Here is a 20113-nt window from a genome sequence, read left to right as displayed (position 1 = left end):
CACACAAACACACATAGACACACACAGACAGACACACACACACACACACAGACACACACACAGACACACACAGACACACACACAGACACACACAGACACACACAGACAGACACACACACACAGACACACACACAGACACACACAGACACACACAGACAGACACACACACAGACACACACAGAGACAGACACACACACAGACACACACACAGACACACACAGAGACACACACACAGACACACAGACACACACACAGACACACACAGAGACAGACACACAGACACGCAGACACACACAGAGACACACAGAGACTGAGCGACGTAGAGACCCCGAGGGATTCCAAGTGGTTACCACGCCCACCTCCACTCCCTTACGCCCCCTCACATTCCCCAACCCCCCCCCACACCCCATATATGGCAATGACAACGCCCACCTCAACTCCACTACACCCCTCGCGATTCCAGCCCCCGCCCCCAGCCCCACATACGGCAACGACCACGCCCACTGAGTAACTCCCCCCCCCACCCAACCATCTCCAAGCGCCGCCCTCCCACGAAAACCCCCATATAAGGCGAACGGCCACGCCCACTCCTCGCTCCGCCCATTCCCCCCCCCCAGAAGGGCGGACGGCCCCTATATAAGGAGCGGCCTCGGCGCGCTATCAAAGAGCGCGTGGGCAGCCGCGCGCCGGTCAAAATTTGTAGGTCTCAGAGCGTGGCCCCGGGTGGGTGGCGAATTGCAAATTGCATGGGCAGCAAACGAAAAAAACTTTTTTTTTTAAACTTCGAAGCCCCCCTGACAAGAACCCCCAGAAGGTTCCCCACGACTTGAACTTAACCCCCCCCCCCGTAAGTTTGTGAGACGGTGCATCTGCAGTGCACGCGATAGGCAATAGCCGGTAGCCGGTGTTGAACTCAGCACGCGAGGCTTTGGCGGTGTTGACGCGCGTCATGCTGGAGGACAGAGCCTCAGAGCAGCACGTGGTGCACAAGGCGAGGTCAAGTTGCCTTCAGTTCCCAGGTAAATGACTTCCGAATGCAATTGTCCGTGTTAGATTGAGTTCTCTCTCACCCTGTTCTGTAGAGTGAGTGGAGTTTGTGTGATCTCTCTCGCCCTGTTCTACAGAGTGAGTGGGTGGAGTTTGTGTGTTCTCTCTCTCACCCTGTTCTACAGAGTGAGTGGAGTGTGTGTGTTCTCTCTTTCACCCTGTTCTGTAGAGTGAGTGGAGTTTGTGTTCTCTCTCTCACCTTGTTCTACAGAGTGAGTGGAGTTTGTGTGATCTCACCTTGTTCTACAGAGTGAGTGGAGTTTGTGTGATCTCACCTTGTTCTACAGAGTGAGTGGGTGGAGTTTGTGTTCACTCTCTCACCCTGTTCTACAGAGTTAGTGGAGTTTGTGTGTTATCTCTCTCACCCTATTCTACAGAGTGAGTGGAGTTTGCGTTCACTCTCTCACCCTGTTCTACAGAGTGAGTGGAGTTTGTGTTCTCTCTCTCACCCTATTCTACAGAGTGAGTGTAGTTTGTGTGTTCACTCTCACCTTGTTCTACAGAGTGAGTGGAGTTTGTATGTTCTCTCTCACCCTGTTCTACAGAGTGAGTGGAGTTTGTGTTCTCTGTCTCACCTTGTTCTACAGAGTGAGTGGAGTTTGTGTGTTCTCTCTCTCACCTTGTTCTACAGAGTGAGTGGAGTTTGTGTGATCTCCCCCTGTTCTACAGAGTGAATGGAGTTTGTGTGATCTCCCCCTGTTCTACAGAGTGAGTGGAGTTTGTATGATCTCCCCCTGTTCTACAGAGTGAGTGGAGTTTGTGAGATCTCCCCCTGTTCTACAGAGTGAGTGGAGTTTGTGTGTTCTCTGTCTCACCCTGTTCTACAGAGTGAGTGGAGTTTGTGTTCTCTCTCTCACCCTGTTCTACAGAGTGAGTGGAGTTTGTGTTCTCTCTCTCACCATGTTCTGTAGAGTGAGTGGAGTTTGTGTGTTCACTCTCACCTTGTTCTACAGAGTGAGTTGAGTTTCTGTGTTTTCTCTCTCTCACCCTGTTCTACAGAGTGAGTGCAGTGTGTGTGTTCTCTCTCTCACCTTGTTCTACAGAGTGAGTGAGTGGTATTTGTGTGATCTCTCCCTGTTCTACAGAGTGAGTGAGTGGAGTTCGTGTGATCTCCCCCTGTTCTACAGAGTGAGTGAATGGAGTTTGTGTGATCTCCCCCTGTTCTACAGAGTGAGTGGCGTTTGTGTGATCTCCCCCTGTTCTACAGAGTGAGTGAGTGGAGTTTGTGTGATCTCCCCCTGTTCTACAGAGTGAGTGAGTGGAGTTTGTGTGATCTCCCCCTGTTCTACAGAGTGAGTGAGTGGAGTTTGTGTGATCTCCCACTGTTCCACAGAATAAGAGTGAGTGGAGTTTGTGTGATCTCCCCCTGTTCTACAGAGTGAGTGAATGGAGTTTGTGTGATCTCCCCCTGTTCTACAGAGTGAGTGGCGTTTGTGTGATCTCCCCCTGTTCTACAGAGTGAGTGGAGTTTGTGTGTTCTCTCTCTCACCTTGTTCTACAGAGTGAGTGGGTGGAGTTTATGTGATCTCCCCCTGTACTACAGAGTGAGTGAGTGAGTGGAGTTTGTATGATCTCCCTCTGTTCTACAGAGTGAGTGGAGTTTGTCTGTTCTCTCTCTCACCCTGTTCTACAGAGTGAGTGGAGTTTGTGTGTTATCTCTCTCACCCTGTTCTACAGAGTGAGTGGAGTTTGTGTGTTATCTCTCTCACCCTGTTCTACAGAGTGAGTGGAGTTTGTGTGTTCTCTCTCTCACCTTGTTCTACAGAGTGAGTGAGTGGAGTTTGTGTGATCTCCCCATGTTCTACAGAGTGAGTGAGTGGAGTTCGTGTGATCTCCCCCTGTTCTACAGAGTGAGTGAGTGGAGTTCGTGTGATCTCCCCCTGTTTTACAGAGTGAGTGAGTGGAGTTTGTGTGATCTCCCCCTGTTCTACAGAGTGAGTGGAGTTTGTATGATCTCCCCCTGTTCTACAGAGTGAGTGGAGTTTGTGTGATCTCTCTCTCACCCTCTTCTACAGAGTGAGTGGAGTTTGTGTGTTCTCTCTCTCACCTTGTTCTACAGAGTGAGTGGAGTTTGTGTGGTCTCCCCCTGTACTACAGAGTGTGTGGAGTTTGTGTGTTCTCTCTCTCTCTCTCCTGCCCTGTTCTGTAGAGTGAGTGGAGTTTGTCCAACATTAAATTATAGTTTCCAATTGAGATGTAAAAGTGTGCGGCTCTGAGTGGCTTCCAAAGGTCGGCGTCGCTGGGTGAGCCGAGGTTCGCAATCACAAAGTGATCACAAAGTGATCTCTCTCTCGTCCTGAAAGTGATCACAAAGTGATTCCTTTTCACAATCCGACACCGTGACGTGGCCAGCCGTGCGAATCGGTGGTGGAATGCCACTCCATGGGTAGTGTCAGTCTATGGGTAGTGTAACTCCATGTGCAGTGTCATTCGATGTGTAGTGTCAGTCTATGGGCAGTGTCAGTCTATGGGTAGTGTCAGTCTATGGGTAGTGTCAGTCTATGGGCCGTGTAGTCTATGGGTAGTGTCAGTCTATGGGTAGTGTCAGTCCATGTGTAGTGTCAGTCTATGGGCAGTGTCAGTCTATGGGCAGTGTCAGTCTATGGGTAGTGTCAGTCTATGGGTAGTGTCAGTCTATGGGTAGTGTCAGTCTATGGGCAGTGTCAGTCTATGGGTAGTGTCAGTCTATGGGCCGTGTCAGTCTATGGGTAGTGTCAGTCTATGGGTAGTGTCAGTCCATGTGTAGTGTCAGTCTATGGGCAGTGTCAGTCTATGGGCAGTGTCAGTCTATGGGTAGTGTCAGTCTATGGGTAGTGTCAGTCTATGGGTAGTGTCAGTCTATGGGTAGTGTCAGTCTATGGGCAGTGTCAGTCTATGGGCAGTGTCAGTCTATGGGTAGTGTTAGTCTATGGGTAGTGTCAGTCTATGGGTAGTGTCAGTCTATGTGTAGTGTCAGTCTATGGGTAGTGTCAGTCTATGTGTAGTGTCAGTCTATGGGTAGTGTCAGTCTATGGGTAGTGTCAGTCTATGGGTAGTGTCAGTCTATGGGCAGTGTCAGTCTATGGGCAGTGTCAGTCTATGGGTAGTGTTAGTCTATGGGTAGTGTCAGTCTATGGGTAGTGTCAGTCTATGTGTAGTGTCAGTCTATGGGTAGTGTCAGTCTATGGGTAGTGTCAGTCTATGGGCAGTGTCGGTCTATGGGCAGTGTCAGTCTATGGGTAGTGTCAGTCTATGGGTAGTGTCAGTCTATGGGTAGTGTCAGTCTATGTGTAGTGTCAGTCTATGGGCCGTGTCAGTCTATGGGCAGTGTCAGTCTATGGGCAGTGTCAGTCTATGGGCAGTGTCAGTCTATGTGCAGTGTCAGTCTATGGGCAGTGTCAGTCTATGGGTAGTGTCAGTCTATGGGTAGTGTCAGTCTATGGGTAGTGGCAGTCTATGGGTAGTGGCAGTCTATGGGTAGTGTCAGTCTATGGGTAGTGTCAGTCTATGGGTAGTGTCAGTCTATGGGCAGTGTCAGTCTATGGGTAGTGTCAGTCTATGGGTAGTGTCAGTCTATGGGTAGTGTCAGTCTATCGGTAGTGTCAGTCTATGGGCAGTGTCAGTCTATGGGCAGTGTCAGTCTATGGGCAGTGTCCGTCTATGGGTAGTGTCAGTCTATGGGTAGTGTTAGTCTATGGGTAGTGTCAGTCTATGGGTAGTGTCAGTCTATGGGTAGTGTCAGTCTATGGGCAGTGTCAGTCTATGGGTAGTGTCAGTCTATGGGTAGTGTCAGTCTATGGGTAGTGTCAGTCTGTGTCTAGTGTCAGTCTATGGGCAGTGTCAGTCTATGGGTAGTGTCAGTCTATGTGTAGTGTCAGTCTATGGGTAGTGTCACTCCATGGGTAGTGTCAGTCTATGGGTAGTGTCAGTCTATGGGTAGTGTTAGTCTATAGGTAGTGTCCGTCTATGGGTAGTGTCAGTCTATGGGTAGTGTCACTCCATGTGTAGTGTCAGTCTATGGGCACTGTCAGTCTATGGGTAGTGTCAGTCTATGGGTAGTGTCAGTCTATGGGTAGTGTCAGTCTATGTGTAGTGTCAGTCTATGGGTAGTGTCAGTCTATGTGTAGTGTCAGTCTATGGGTAGTGTCAGTCTATGGGTAGTGTCAGTCTATGTGTAGTGTCAGTCTATGGGTAGTGTCAGTCTATGGGTAGTGTCAGTCTATGGGTAGTGTCAGTCTATGGGCAGTGTCAGTCTATGGGCAGTGTCAGTCTATGGGTAGTGTCAGTCTATGGGTAGTGTCAGTCTATGGGTAGTGTCAGTCTATGTGTAGTGTCAGTCTATGGGCCGTGTCAGTCTATGGGCAGTGTCAGTCTATGGGCAGTGTCAGTCTATGGGCATTGTCAGTCTATGGGTAGTGTCAGTCTATGGGTAGTGTCAGTCTATGGGTAGTGTCAGTCTATCGGTAGTGTCAGTCTATGGGCAGTGTCAGTCTATGGGCAGTGTCCGTCTATGGGTAGTGTCAGTCTATGGGTAGTGTTAGTCTATGGGTAGTGTCAGTCTATGGGTAGTGTCAGTCTATGGGTAGTGTCAGTCTATGGGCAGTGTCAGTCTATGGGCAGTGTCAGTCTATGGGTAGTGTCAGTCTATGGGTAGTGTCAGTCTATGGGTAGTGTCACTCCATGTGTAGTGTCAGTCTATGGGCACTGTCAGTCTATGGGTAGTGTCAGTCCATGTGTAGTGTCAGTCTATGGGCACTGTCAGTCTATGGGTAGTGTCAGTCTATGGGTAGTGTCAGTCTATGGGTAGTGTCAGTCTATGGGTAGTGTCAGTCTATGGGCAGTGTCAGTCTATGGGTAGTGTCAGTCTATGGGTAGTGTCAGTCTATGGGTAGTGTCACTCCATGTGTAGTGTCAGTCTATGGGCACTGTCAGTCTATGGGTAGTGTCAGTCCATGTGTAGTGTCAGTCTATGGGCACTGTCAGTCTATGGGTAGTGTCAGTCTATGGGTAGTGTCAGTCTATGGGTAGTGTCAGTCTATGGGTAGTGTCAGTCTATGGGCAGTGTCAGTCTATGGGTAGTGTTGAATCTATGGGCAGTGTCAGTCCATGTGCATTGTCAGTCTATGGGAAGTGTTGAGTCTATGGGTAGTGTCAGTCTATGGGTAGTGTTGAGTCTATGGGCAGTGTCAGTCTATGGGTAGAGTTGAGCCTATGTGTAGTGTCAGTCTATGGGCAGTGTTGAGTCTATGTGTAGTGTCACTCCATGTGCAGCGTCAGTCCATGGCCGCTACCTCGCATCGCCTCTTAACGTCTCATTAGAGCCGTTCCGCTAAGGGGTAGCGGGCGAATCGGGGGGGGGGCAGGGCGTGGAAGATGTTCACTACCTCGCCTGGTATACAGGAAGTCGTGTGTTCGATCCCGACCCTGACGCCTGCCGCTGTACATTTGAAACGTGCCGTGTTTCTCTCCCCGTGTCGGCGTGGTTTGTTCTCCGGGTCCTCCGGATTTCCCCTCCACATTGAAACTCAACGTCACACGTTTCGAGTATCTGTCTGCTGCGCGTGTCCACGTGGTGGTGGCGATGATGATGATGACGAGCGAGCTCTCATCCGTCATGGTCAAGGTCGCTTCTAACAATAAAAAAAACAAACCGCAAAGCATCTCATTCGTTACATGGCCTTAGCTGGTAACGTAAAATGCGAAACGGAATTTGCTGAGTTTCTAGTTCAACGTCTACGTGGGTAGTGTTGAGTCTATGGGTAGTGTTGAGTCTGTGTAGTTGAACTCCTTCCGCACCGTACGTAGCCAACCGCGCGCTAATCGCTGCGAGTTGCGGCGGGCAACGGAGCGGAACAACATTCGCGTCCCATTCACGCGTCCGCTTTGTGGGTACAAATGTGTCGTGATGCCCGTCCACCACACGACGGAGGAGCGACCCGGCGCCCGTTTGTTTCGCCACTGCCAAGACACCACACAACTTGGACAGTGTTTCCATTTTAAAGCTTTCGCGACCGCAAGGATTCGTCTTCCTTGGCTCTTTCGGTAAAGTCACCCACGTGGAATGAGAATAAAATAAACAGGTCCTTGCAGGGTGGGCTGGTAGGAACAGTGGAATATTTTTTTTACACCCAACAGCACGAGATTTCACTTCGTTAAAGTATTGAAAGGGGACGGACGGACGGACACATTAATCTATTGCAGGCTGGTACACTCAGTTCACAACTTCGTTCCTACCAGTATAAAATATTATCTGAGTGCCGTCAAGTTTCGCCGGTGATGACATTGAAAGCAGCAGCAGCATCATCATCAGCATCACCATCGATTAGGCAGCGTCACCATCCATTACCGATCGATAATGCAGCATCACCATCGATTATTCAGCATCACCATCGAGTATGCAGCATCACCATCGATTATCAATCGATAGTTATCCAGCAGCATCGCGATCGGGCGATTTGGCAGAATTTCGACGCAAATGTCGGGCAAATTGCTCGTCACGTGGCGCGAAGACGCCGAGCGTCCAGCAACCAGCCGCACGGAAGCTGTCCTCATTTTGACTCACGAAACGTTTTACTTCGGTTTGAGTAAAAGTTTCTCGTGTTTGTGTTTGTTGTTGGTGTTGTTGTTGTTGGTGTTGTAGTTCGTCACCGCTCCCATGTGCCCACTCAGTCACGCGCGCGCGCGTGCGTGTGCACCTAGCTTGGCACAAGCGCCGTGGTGACGTCACCACCGGTTGTTGCTGTTGTTGTACACGTGGTGGTGGTGGTGGTGGTGCTGGCGGGGTGGTGGTGGTGGTGGTGGCGGGGGGGGAGCGGTGGTGCAGCGGTTAGCGCTATGCTGCGTGACGAACCCGGCGACCCCAGTTCGATTCCCGCTCACGGCCAACACCGGTGACGATTACCTGAACCGGTCCTGGGCCTCCCCTAGGTCGACTCGGCCTCAAATGAGTAGCTGGTGCGGTGTGTAGTAAACATCGCCACTGGGGAGACAAAGGCGGTCGGGCGTGGTGCTGGCCACCCACCCCCTTGTGTGCCGTGCCGGCCTTCATAGGTGCTCGCTAACAGCACTTGCCCCTACAGTCTGTTAAGGCTGTACGGGGGATCTTTGTCTTTGTTCCACAATATATTCTATCCGTGTAAGATAATATAATTCTATATATATAGAATTCTATATATAGAATTATATATATAGAACTATATTCTAAAATATGCAAATAAAAATACTATCTTTTTTTACTTACCATATTATACATACTATATATCGAATATCTATCGAATATATATCTCTGTGAGCCTTGCCTGGTAAATAAATAAACACATTTTTATATTGTATATATAGACTTTTTAAAACCTTTTTTTTCCGTCATCTTTCCGATGCGTCTCGCACGCCATCGTTTGCTGCAATAGTCTTAACCCCGTGGCCCCTACGTGAACATCTGTGAGAGAGAGAGAGAGAGAAAACCAAAAAGAGCTTCATAGCTCATCGGATTTCCCTCCCCACCCCCCCCCCCACACAAATAAATAAATAAATGTGGGGGCTGCGTGACGTCACAGGCTGCACCACGTGGCACTTGCCATCAGCTGACGGACAGCGCGATCATTTTTTTCTGCTGTTTAACACTTCGGGGGGGGTAGAATTCCAGAAACTCTCCCGCCCTTGTGGGCGAGTTTCTGAAAGAACCACAGAGTAAGGATTCCTGCAGTCAAATCAAGACGGGCCCACCCTTCTTGTGTCAGGTGCCGCGCCGGGAGATAGGAGTCGTAGAACCGACAGGCCCCAGGCTCGTAGAGCCCCGGACGATTTATTCCGCACGCGCGTTCTGAACTGTGGCGTGGCCGTTTATACTCGCTCACTGTCTCGATGGCTCACTCACTCACCCACTCAGTCACTCACTCAGTCACTCACTCACTCACCCACTCAGTCACTCACTCAGTCACTCACCCACTCAGTCACTCACTCAGTCACTCACCTACTCACTCACTCACCCACCGACTCAGTCACTCACCTACTCACTCACTCACTCAGTCACCCACTCAGTCACTCACCTACTCACTCACCCACTCAGTCACTCACCTACTCAGTCACCCACTCAGTCACTCACCCACTCACTCACCCACTCAGTCACTCACCTACTCACTCACCCACTCAGTCACTCACCTACTCACTCACTCACTCAGTCACTCAGTCACTCACCTACTCACTCACTCACCCACTCAGTCACTCACCTACTCACTCACCCACTCAGTCACTCACCCACTCAGTCACTCACCTACTCACTCACTCACTCACCCACTCAGTCACTCACCTACTCACTCACTCACCCTCTCAGTCACTCACCTACTCACTCACTCACTCACCTACTCACTCACTCACCCACTCACTCACTCACCTACTCACTCACTCACCCACTCAGTCACTCACCTACTCACTCACTCACCCACTCAGTCACTCACCTACTCACTCACCCACTCAGTCACTCACCCACTCAGTCACTCACCTACTCACTCACCCACTCAGTCACTCACCTACTCACTCACCCACTCAGTCACTCACCTACTCACTCACTCAGTCACTCAGTCACTCACCTACTCACTCACTCACCCACTCAGTCACTCACCTACTCACTCACCCACTCAGTCACTCACCCACTCAGTCACTCACCTACTCACTCACTCACTCACCCACTCAGTCACTCACCTACTCACTCACTCACCCTCTCAGTCACTCACCTACTCACTCACTCACCTACTCACTCACTCACCCACTCACTCACTCACCTACTCACTCACTCACCCACTCAGTCACTCACCTACTGACTCACTCACCCACTCAGTCACTCACCTACTCACTCACCCACTCAGTCACTCACCCACTCAGTCACTCACCTACTCACTCACCCATTCAGTCACTCACCTACTCACTCACTCAGTCACTCACCTACTCACTCACTCAGTCACTCACCTACTCACTCACTCAGTCACTCACCTACTCACTCACCCACTCAGTCACTCACCTACTCACTCACCCACTCAGTCACTCACCTACTCACTCACTCACCCACTCAGTCACTCACCTACTCAGTCACTCGCTCACTCACCCACTCAGTCACTCACCTACTCACTCACCCACTCAGTCACTCACCTACTCACTCACTCACCCACTCAGTCACTCACCTACTCACTCACTCAGTCACTCACCTACTTACTCACCCACTCAGTCACTCACCTACTCACTCACTCGCTCGCCTACTCACTCACTCAGTCACTCACCTACTCACTCACTCGCTCGCCTACTCACTCACCCACTCAGTCACTCACCTACTCACTCACTCGTTCGCCTACTCACTCGCCTACTCACTCACCTACTCACTCACTCGCTCGCCTACTCACTCACCTACTCACTCACTCACTCGCCTACTCACTCACCTACTCACTCACTCACCCACTCAGTCACTCACCTACTCACTCACTCGCTCGCCTACTCACTCACCTACTCACTCACTCACTCGCCTACTCACTCACCTACTCACTCACCCACTCAGTCACTCACCTACTCACTCACTCAGTCACTCACCTACTCACTCACTCGATCGCCTACTCACTCACCCACTCAGTCACTCACCTACTCACTCACTCGCTCGCCTACTCACTCACCTACTCACTCACTCACTCGCCTACTCACTCACCTACTCACTCACTCACCCACTCACTCGCTCGCCTACTCACTCACTCGCTCGCCTACTCACTCACCTACTCACTCACTCACTCACCTACTCACTCACTCACTCACCTACTCACTCACTCACCTACTCACTCACTCGCTTACTCACTCACCTACTCACTCACTCACTCACCTACTCACTCACTCACCTACTCACTCACTTGCCTACTCACTCACCTCACTCACTCACCCACTCACTCACGTACTCACTCACCCACTCACTCACTCACCTACTCACTCACTCACTCGCCTACTCACTCACCTACTCACTCACTCATCTACTCACTCACCTACTCACTTGTCTACTCACTCACCTTCTCACTCACTCACTCACGTACTCTCTCACCTACTCACTCACTCGCCTATTCACTCACCTACTCACTCACTCGCCTACTCACTCACCTACTCACTCACTCGCCTACTCACTCATCTACTGACTCACTCACCTACTCAGTCACTCACCTACTCACTCACCTACTCACTCACCTACTCACTCGCCTACTCACTCACCCACCCACTCACCCACCCACTCACTCACCCACTCAGTCACTGTTTCACTCACCCACTCAGTCACTGTTTCACTCACCCACTCACTCTCTCGATGGCTCACTCACTCACCCACTCAGTCACTCACTTCTTCACTCACCTACTCACCTACTCACTCGCCTACTCACTCACTCGCGTACCCACTCACCTACTCACTCTCTCGATGGCTCACTCACTCACCCACTCAGTCACTCACTTCTTCACTCACCTACTCACCTACTCACTCGCCTACTCACTCACTCGCCTACTCACTCACCTACTCACTCACTCGCCTACTCACTCACCTACTCACTCTCTCGATGGCTCACTCACTCACCCACTCAGTCACTGTTTCACTCACTCGCCTACTCACTCACTCGCCCACTCACTCGCTCACTCACCTACTCACTCACTCACTCACCTACTCACTCACTCACTCACCTACTCACTCACCTACTCACTCACTCACCTACTCACTCACTCACTCAGCTACTCACTCACTCACCTACTCACTCACTCGCCCACTGTCTCGCTTGCGCGCTCACTGAATGTGCCCACGGTTCTAACAACCGCGTCGTGGAGATCGAATTAATCCGGTGGAGTGGTGGTGGTGGTGGCAGTGGTGAAGTGGTGGTGTTGTTGGTAGTGGTGGTGGAGTGGTGGTGGAGGTGGAGTGGTGGTGGAGGTGGAGTGGTGGAGGTGGAGTGGTGGTGGAGTGGTGGTGGAGTGGTGGTGGAGGTGGAGTGGTGGTGGAGTGGTGGTGGAGGTGGAGTGGTGGTGGAGTGGTGGAGGTGGAGTGGTGGTGGTGGTGGTGATGGAGTGGTGGTGGAGTGGTGGTGGAGGTGGAGTGGTGGTGGAGGTGGAGTGGTGGTGGAGGTGGAGTGGTGGTGGTGGTGGAGTGGTGGTGGAGTGGTGGTGGAGGTGGAGTGGTGGTGGAGTGGTGGTGGAGTGGTGGTGGAGTGGTGGTGGAGTGGTGGTGGAGTGGTGGTGGAGGTGGAGTGGTGGAGGTGGAGTGGTGGTGGAGTGGTGGTGGAGTGGTGGTGGAGGTGGAGTGGTGGTGGAGGTGGAGTGGTGGTGGAGTGGTGGAGGTGGAGTGGTGGTGGAGTGGTGGTGGAGGTGGAGTGGTGGTGGAGGTGGAGTGGTGGTGGTGGAGTGGTGGTGGAGGTGGAGTGGTGGTGGAGTGGTGGTGGAGTGGTGGTGGAGTGGTGGAGGAGGTGGAGTGGTGGTGGAGGTGGAGTGGTGGTGGAGTGGTGGAGGAGGTGGAGTGGTGGTGGAGGTGGAGTGGTGGTGGAGTGGTGGAGTGGTGGTGGAGTGGTGGTGGAGGTGGATGCTACCACAGTGGCGGACACAACGCTGCCCGATCTCCGGGCGCGGCACCAACATGAGGTGGATGAAGACTGTACAGTCTCGTGGTGGACTGTGTACAGTCTCGTGGTGGACTGTCTCGTGGTGGATTGTGTACAGTCTCGTGGTGGACTGTCTCGTGGTGGATTGTGTACAGTCTAGGGGTGGACTGTGTACAGTCTCGTGGTGGACTGTGTACAGTCTAGGGATGGACTGTGTACAGTCTAGGGGTGGACTGTGTACAGTCTCGTGGTGGACTGTCTCGTGGTGGATTGTGTACAGTCTAGGGGTGGACTGTGTACAGTCTCGTGGTGGACTGTGTACAGTCTAGGGGTGGACTGTGTACAGTCTAGGGGTGGACTGTGTACAGTCTCGTGGTGGACTGTCTCGTGGTGGATTGTGTACAGTCTAGGGGTGGACTGTGTACAGTCTCGTGGTGGACTGTGTACAGTCTAGGGGTGGACTGTGTACAGTCTCGTGGTGGACTGTCTCGTGGTGGATTGTGTACAGTCTAGGGGTGGACTGTGTACAGTCTCGTGGTGGACTGTGTATAGTCTAGGGGTGGACTGTCTCGTGGTGGATTGTGTACAGTCTAGGGGTGGACTGTGTACAGTCTCGTGGTGGACTGTGTACAGTCTCGTGGTGGACTGTGTACAGTCTCGTGGTGGACTGTACACAGTCTAGGGGTGGACTGTGAACAGTCAAGGGGTGGACTGTGTACAGTCTAGGGGTGGACTGTGTACAGTCTAGGGGTGGACAGTCTCGAGTTGACATCCGATGACCCCCAACCGCGTCTAAATGTGGCGAGTTCCCCTAACACTGTAACCCACCCACCCCCCTCCTGGCTCGCTGTCGTTCCTAGAACCCCTTCTGACTCAATCATCACGAAAAACACTCAGCCAGCTGGTGGTGCTGCTGGTGGTGCTGCTGGTGGTGGTGGTGGTGCTGGTGGTGGTGTTGGTGGTGCTGGTGGTGGTGTTGGTGGTGTTGGTGGTGTTGGTGCTGGTGGTGCTGGTGGTGATGGTGCTGGTGGTGATGGTGCTGATGGTGCTGATGGTGCTGATGGTGCTGGTGGTGGTGCTGGTGGTGCTGGTGGTGGTGGTGCTGGTGCTGGTGGTGCTGGTGCTGGTGATAATAGTGGTGATGGTGCTGGTGGTGGTGGAGGTGGTGGTGATGGTCCTGCTGGTGGTGGTGCTGGTGGTGGTGGTGCTAGTGGTGGTGTTGCTGCTGCTGCTGGTGGTGTTGCTGGTGGTGCTGGTGGCGAGTTACTGCTGCCCCCGGCTTGTCGTGCACGGTGGTGGCACATCGTGGGGGGGGGGGGGGGGGGGGTTCCCGGTCCGCTACGGCGGTGGGAGCGGTGGTGCAGCGGTTAGCGCAGCGCCGCGCGACCATTCTGGGTCTCTTAGGGGTGACCCTGGGATCGATCCCCGGCTCGTGGTCTGAACCGTCGGCTCGGCCTTGAATGAACAAACGTCAGCGGCGTCCGTGGAGTTGTAACCGCGAAACGCCACGACACTGACATCGCAACGTGCTCCTAATAAATTATAGATTTTCAATATATCGATTGTAAGTATATCTATCCACGATGTACTTATCACACAACGCGTATGATCCACACGTCTCATGTACAAAGTGTGTCTCTGTGCGTGTGTGCGTTGTGATCAGTATGATTTATGTGATCAGTATTATTTATGTGATCAGTATGATTTATGTGATCAGTATGATTTATGTGATCAGTATTATTTATGTGATCAGTATTATTTATGTGATCAGTATGATTTATGTGATCAGTATTATTTATGTGAAGGGGCTTATTGTTTTTATGTTCGGGGAAAAAAAACTGACAGGGTATTTGAAATAATCCTGAACCGTCGTCCAGACCGTTGGGGCAAGTTTTTGCTCGGCACGGTACACGAGGAGGTGGGTGGCCAGCACCACGCCCGACCGCCTTTGTCTCCCCAGTGGCGATGTTTACTACACACCGCCCAGGACCGGTTCAAATAATCGTCATCGGTGTTGGCTATGAGCGGGAATCGAACTCGGGTCGCCGGGTTCGTAGCGCTAACCACTACACCCACCACTCCCCACAAGGCAACACAGACCACCCGTGTAGCCTTAACAGACTGCAGAGGCGAGTGCTGTTAGAGAGCACACAGACACACAGAGAGACACACACACACAGAGAGACACACACAGAGAGACACACACACACACAGAGACACACACACACACACAGAGAGACACACACAGAGAGAGAGACGTGAAGCCTACACAGAATCCTCGGGCCAAGTGCAGTTAACACGCAATCCACTAATTTATGCACAAATACACTGGGAAATACACACCCACACACAGACATACATACACACATACAAAGATCCCCCGTATATCCTTAACAGACTGTAGGAGCAAGTGCTATTAGCGAGAACCTATGAAGGCCGGCACGGTACACGAGGGGGTGGGTGGCCAGCCCGACCGCCTTTGTCTTTCTAGTGGCGATGTTTACTACACACCGCACCAGGTACTCATTTGAGGCTGTGTCGACCTAGGGGAGACCCAGGACCGGTTCAAATAATCGTCATCGGTGTTGGCTATGAGCGGGAATCGAACTCGGGTCGCCGGGTTCATCGCGCAGCGCGCTAACCGCTACACCACCGCTCCCCACAAGTACACACAGACACACACAGACAGGTACACACAGAGATAAACACAGACAGGTACACATACACAGGTACACATACACACAGACACAGGTACACACGGAGACACACACGGACAGGTACACAGAGACCCACACAGACAGGTACACATACACAGGTACACATACACACAGACACAGGTACACACAGAGACACACACAGACAGGTACACATACACAGACACAGGTACACATACACAGACACAGGTACACACAGAGACACACACATACAGGTACACATACACAGGTACACATACACACAGACACACACACAGAGAGACACACACAGACAGGTACACATACACAGGTACACATACACACAGACACAGGTACACAGAGACACACACAGACAGGTACACACAGAGACACACACAGACACAGGTACACACAGAGACACACACAGACAGGTACACATACACAGGTACACATACACACATACACAGGTACACATACACACATACACGGGTATACATACATACACACAGAGACACACACAGACACAGGTACACACAGAGACACACACAGACAGGTACACATACACAGGTACACATACACACATACACAGGTACACATACACACATACACGGGTATACATACATACACACAGAGACACACACAGACACAGGTACACACAGAGACACACACAGACAGGTACACATACACAGGTACACATACACAGGTATACATACAGACACACACACGTATGCATTATGCAGAGATCAATACATTAAATGCACACAACGTATTTATGTGTATATATAGATGTACTTTATATAGGCATAGATATACAATAAAACATATCACGCTCACAAGTGCGCGAAAATAAGGCAAAGATCCCCCGTATAGGCTTGTCAGACTGTCGAGGCAAGTGCTGCTCGCGAGTAGAGATGGACGTGGGTGGGCGACCAGCACCACGTGGGTGGGCGACCAGCACCACGCCCGGCCGCCTTTGTCTCTCCAGCGGCGGCGGGTTGTTCTGTTTGTTTATGGCTGAGCCGACCTAGGGGAGAGCCGCGCAGGCACCGGTTCGATGTTTTGCTGCGGCGGGGGCCGTGAGCGGGATTCGAACACGGGGAAGGGGGTGGGGCAGGGTCCCTCCGTGCGCTAACCGCACCGCCACCGCTCCCCACGCGTCCACACCACGTGAGACTTCTCGGTTCCACTGTAAGGGTTGGCGGTTTTTGTTCGTTCGGGAGGGGCGGGTGAGATCACGTGAATATAATCAATGCGGTGTCGTCAGACCCGCCACCACCCGACTGAGCCAATTCAGCGAGGGGGTTGTCACACGAACAGAACGTGTCCAGTTGGTCGCTGGTACAGCCACGTCGCCGGCTGTCGCCTGATGAAGCCGGTTGTAGTTACTGGCGAAACGTCGTACTCGTATCGTTAGTGTTGTGGCTGGGCACTCCAGCGCAACCGGTGTGCTGTACTGGTAGACTACACTATACACTACACTATACACTACTATACACTACACTATACACTACACTATACACTACAGTACACTATACACTACTATACACTACACTATACACTACACTATACACTACACTACACTATACACTACTATACACTACACTACACTATACACTACTATACACTACACTATACACTACTATACACTACACTATACACTAGTGCTGTACTGGTAGACTACACTATACACTACACTATACACTACTATACACTACACTATACACTACTATACACTACACTATACACTACACTATACACTAGTGCTGTACTAGTATACTACACTATACACTACACTATACACTACTATACACTACACACTACACTATACACTACACTATACACTACTATACACTACACTATACACTACACTATACACTACAGTACACTATACACTACTATACACTACACTATACACTACACTATACACTACACTATACACTACTATACACTACACTACACTATACACTACTATACACTACACTATACACTAGTGCTGTACTGGTAGACTACACTATACACTACACTATACACTACTATACACTACACTATACACTACTATACACTACACTATACACTACACTATACACTAGTGCTGTACTAGTATACTACACTATACACTACACTATACACTACTACACACTACACTATACACTACACTATACACTACTATACACTACACTATACACTAGTGCTGTACTGGTAGACTACACTATACACTACACTATACACTACTATACACTACACTATACACTACTATACACTACACTATACACTACACTATACACTAGTGCTGTACTAGTATACTACACTATACACTACACTATACACTACTATACACTACACACTACACTATACACTACACTATACACTACTATACACTACACTATACACTAGTGCTGTACTAGTTCGCTACACTATACACTACTATACACTATACTATACACTACACTATACACTACACTATACACTAGTGCTGTACTAGTATACTACACTATACACTACTATACACTACACTATACACTACACACTACACTACTATACACTATACACTACACTACTATACACTACACTATACACTACACTACTATACACTACACTATACACTACTATATACACTATACACTACTATATACACTACACTATACACTACACTACTATACACTACACTATGCACTACTATACACTACACCACTATATACTACACTATACACTACACTACTATACACTACTATACACTACACTACTATACACTACACTACTATACACTACACTAAACACTATACTACTATACACTACACACTACACTACACACTAGTGCTGTACTAGTATACTACACTATACACTAGTGCTGTACTAGTATACTACACTATACACTACACACTACACTACACACTAGTGCTGTACTAGTATACTACACTATACACTACACGACTATACACTACACACTAGTGCTGTATTCGTGACGAATTGGCCACGTTCTGTTTACGTGCCAAACCCCTCAACTAGTTGTCTGTGTCGGGTGGTGGTGGTGGCGGGCTTAACGACGACACATTCATATATTTACGCCATCTAACCCCACACAAACGCCCTGCATTGTTGAATGATATCGGTCGAACACTGCGACGGCTACGTGCTTGACTGACTGCTCGATCGGCTCATTTGCATGTCGATGTTGTTACTCAACACCGTGGGTGGGGAGGGGAGCGGTGGCGCAGTGGTTAGCGCAGTGCCGTGGCGACTCGCACCAAGCGCCTCCACGTGATGATCAGACCCCCCCCCCACCGCCGAACCGGCGTGGTGAAGTATGGTCAAACACCCCCCCCCCCCCCAACACACGTTATTGGTGAGCTGGGTTAGCAGTGCCCCTCGAACCAACGCACGACTAACATCAGTGGCGATTTTTGTTTTGTTCAACGTGTTGTTTACGATTCGCCGGTCCACCGTGGACTATCCACTGCTGGATGAAGGCCCTGCCCTACGATTATTGAATGCGAGGTGGGTTGTGGGCGGGAGCGGTGGTGCAGCGGTTAGCGCACTGCGTGGCGTGAACTCGGTAACGACACCGCTGCGCGTGCCCGGCTTTGATGATATGCGACGTTTCAAGCACTGCTCCTACTTCATGGCACGTGAATACCCGTAATTCTCAGCGTCATTCCTCGACCACGGCTACCATCAGTGGCTCCCGAGTGATGATTATCTGGACGAGAGAGAGAGGTGGGGAGCGGTGGCGCTGCGGTTAGCGCACCGCTCTGCCTTGCGATCGCGAATTGCCACTCACGGCTAACGTCAGTGGCTTCGAGTGAAGCGTGGTTTTAATCACACCATACGTTTACTGAATAATGTACACGCTGATTGCTGTATCGTCGTTGAACATTTCACGAGGATTTCTCTACCAATATTATCCATGACGGAGGTGGTTTTCATCTTGCGTCGAATCGCGTAAGTATGAATGTGTCCATGCTGGTTGTTGTTGTTGTGATTGCTGGCGAAACGTCACGGCTACTGGAATTGTAAATGTTGTAGTGGGTTTACTCTCCAACACACAACCGGTTAGTGCTGAACTAGTGTACTACACTATACACTACACTACTATAAACTACATACTACACTATACACTACAATTGTAAATGTTGCAGTGGGTTTACTCTCCAACACACAACCAGTTAGTGCTGAACTAGTGTACTACACTATACACTACACTGCTATAAACTACATACTACACTATACACTACAATTGTAAATGTTGTAGTGGGTTTACTCTCCAACACACAACCAGTTAGTGCTGAACTAGTGTGCTACACTATACACTACACTACTATAAACTACATACTACACTACAATTGTAAATGTTGTAGTGGGTTTACTCTCCAACACACAACCAGTTAGTGCTGAACTAGTGTACTACACTATACACTACACTACTATAAACTACATACTACACTATACACTACAATTGTAAATGTGGTAGTGGGTTTACTCTCCAACACACAACCAGTTAGTGCTGAACTAGTGTACTACACTATACACTGCACTACTATAAACTACATACTACACTATACACTACAATTGTAAATGTTGCAGTGGGTTTACTCTCCAACACACAACCAGTTAGTGCTGAACTAGTGTGCTACACTATACACTACACTACTATAAACTACATACTACACTATACACTACAATTGTAAATGTTGTAGTGGGTTTACTCTCCAACACACAACCAGTTAGTGCTGAACTAGTGTACTACACTATACACTACACTACTATAAACTACATACTACACTATACACTACAATTGTAAATGTGGTAGTGGGTTTACTCTCCAAC

At 50.2% G+C, this 20113-nt stretch overlaps 1 protein-coding gene across 2 annotated transcripts in view; it reads left to right on the top strand.

Moving 5' to 3' along the window:
* The first annotated feature begins 622 nt into the window (after positions 1–622).
* LOC116955884 (uncharacterized) overlaps positions 623–20113 on the top strand; it is a 64006-nt gene continuing 44515 nt past the window's right edge. Inside the window, exon 1 of one of the 2 annotated variants that reach the window (XM_032977213.2) lies at positions 623–1019. In XM_032977213.2, coding sequence (XP_032833104.2) covers positions 950–1019 — 70 coding nt within the window. In that variant the 5' untranslated portion in view covers positions 623–949. The remainder of the gene's footprint in view (positions 1020–20113) is intronic. The other variant, XM_032977214.2, reaches the window with a different exon arrangement.

The sequence above is a fragment of the Petromyzon marinus genome, chromosome 62, assembly GCF_048934315.1.
Source record: "Petromyzon marinus isolate PM22_M1 ecotype Great Lakes invasive population chromosome 62, UKy_Petmar_22M1.pri1.0, whole genome shotgun sequence".
Lineage (NCBI taxonomy): Eukaryota > Metazoa > Chordata > Hyperoartia > Petromyzontiformes > Petromyzontidae > Petromyzon > Petromyzon marinus.
The sequence above is the reverse complement of the archived record's forward strand: the minus strand, read 5'-3'. Positions and strand labels throughout refer to the sequence as shown.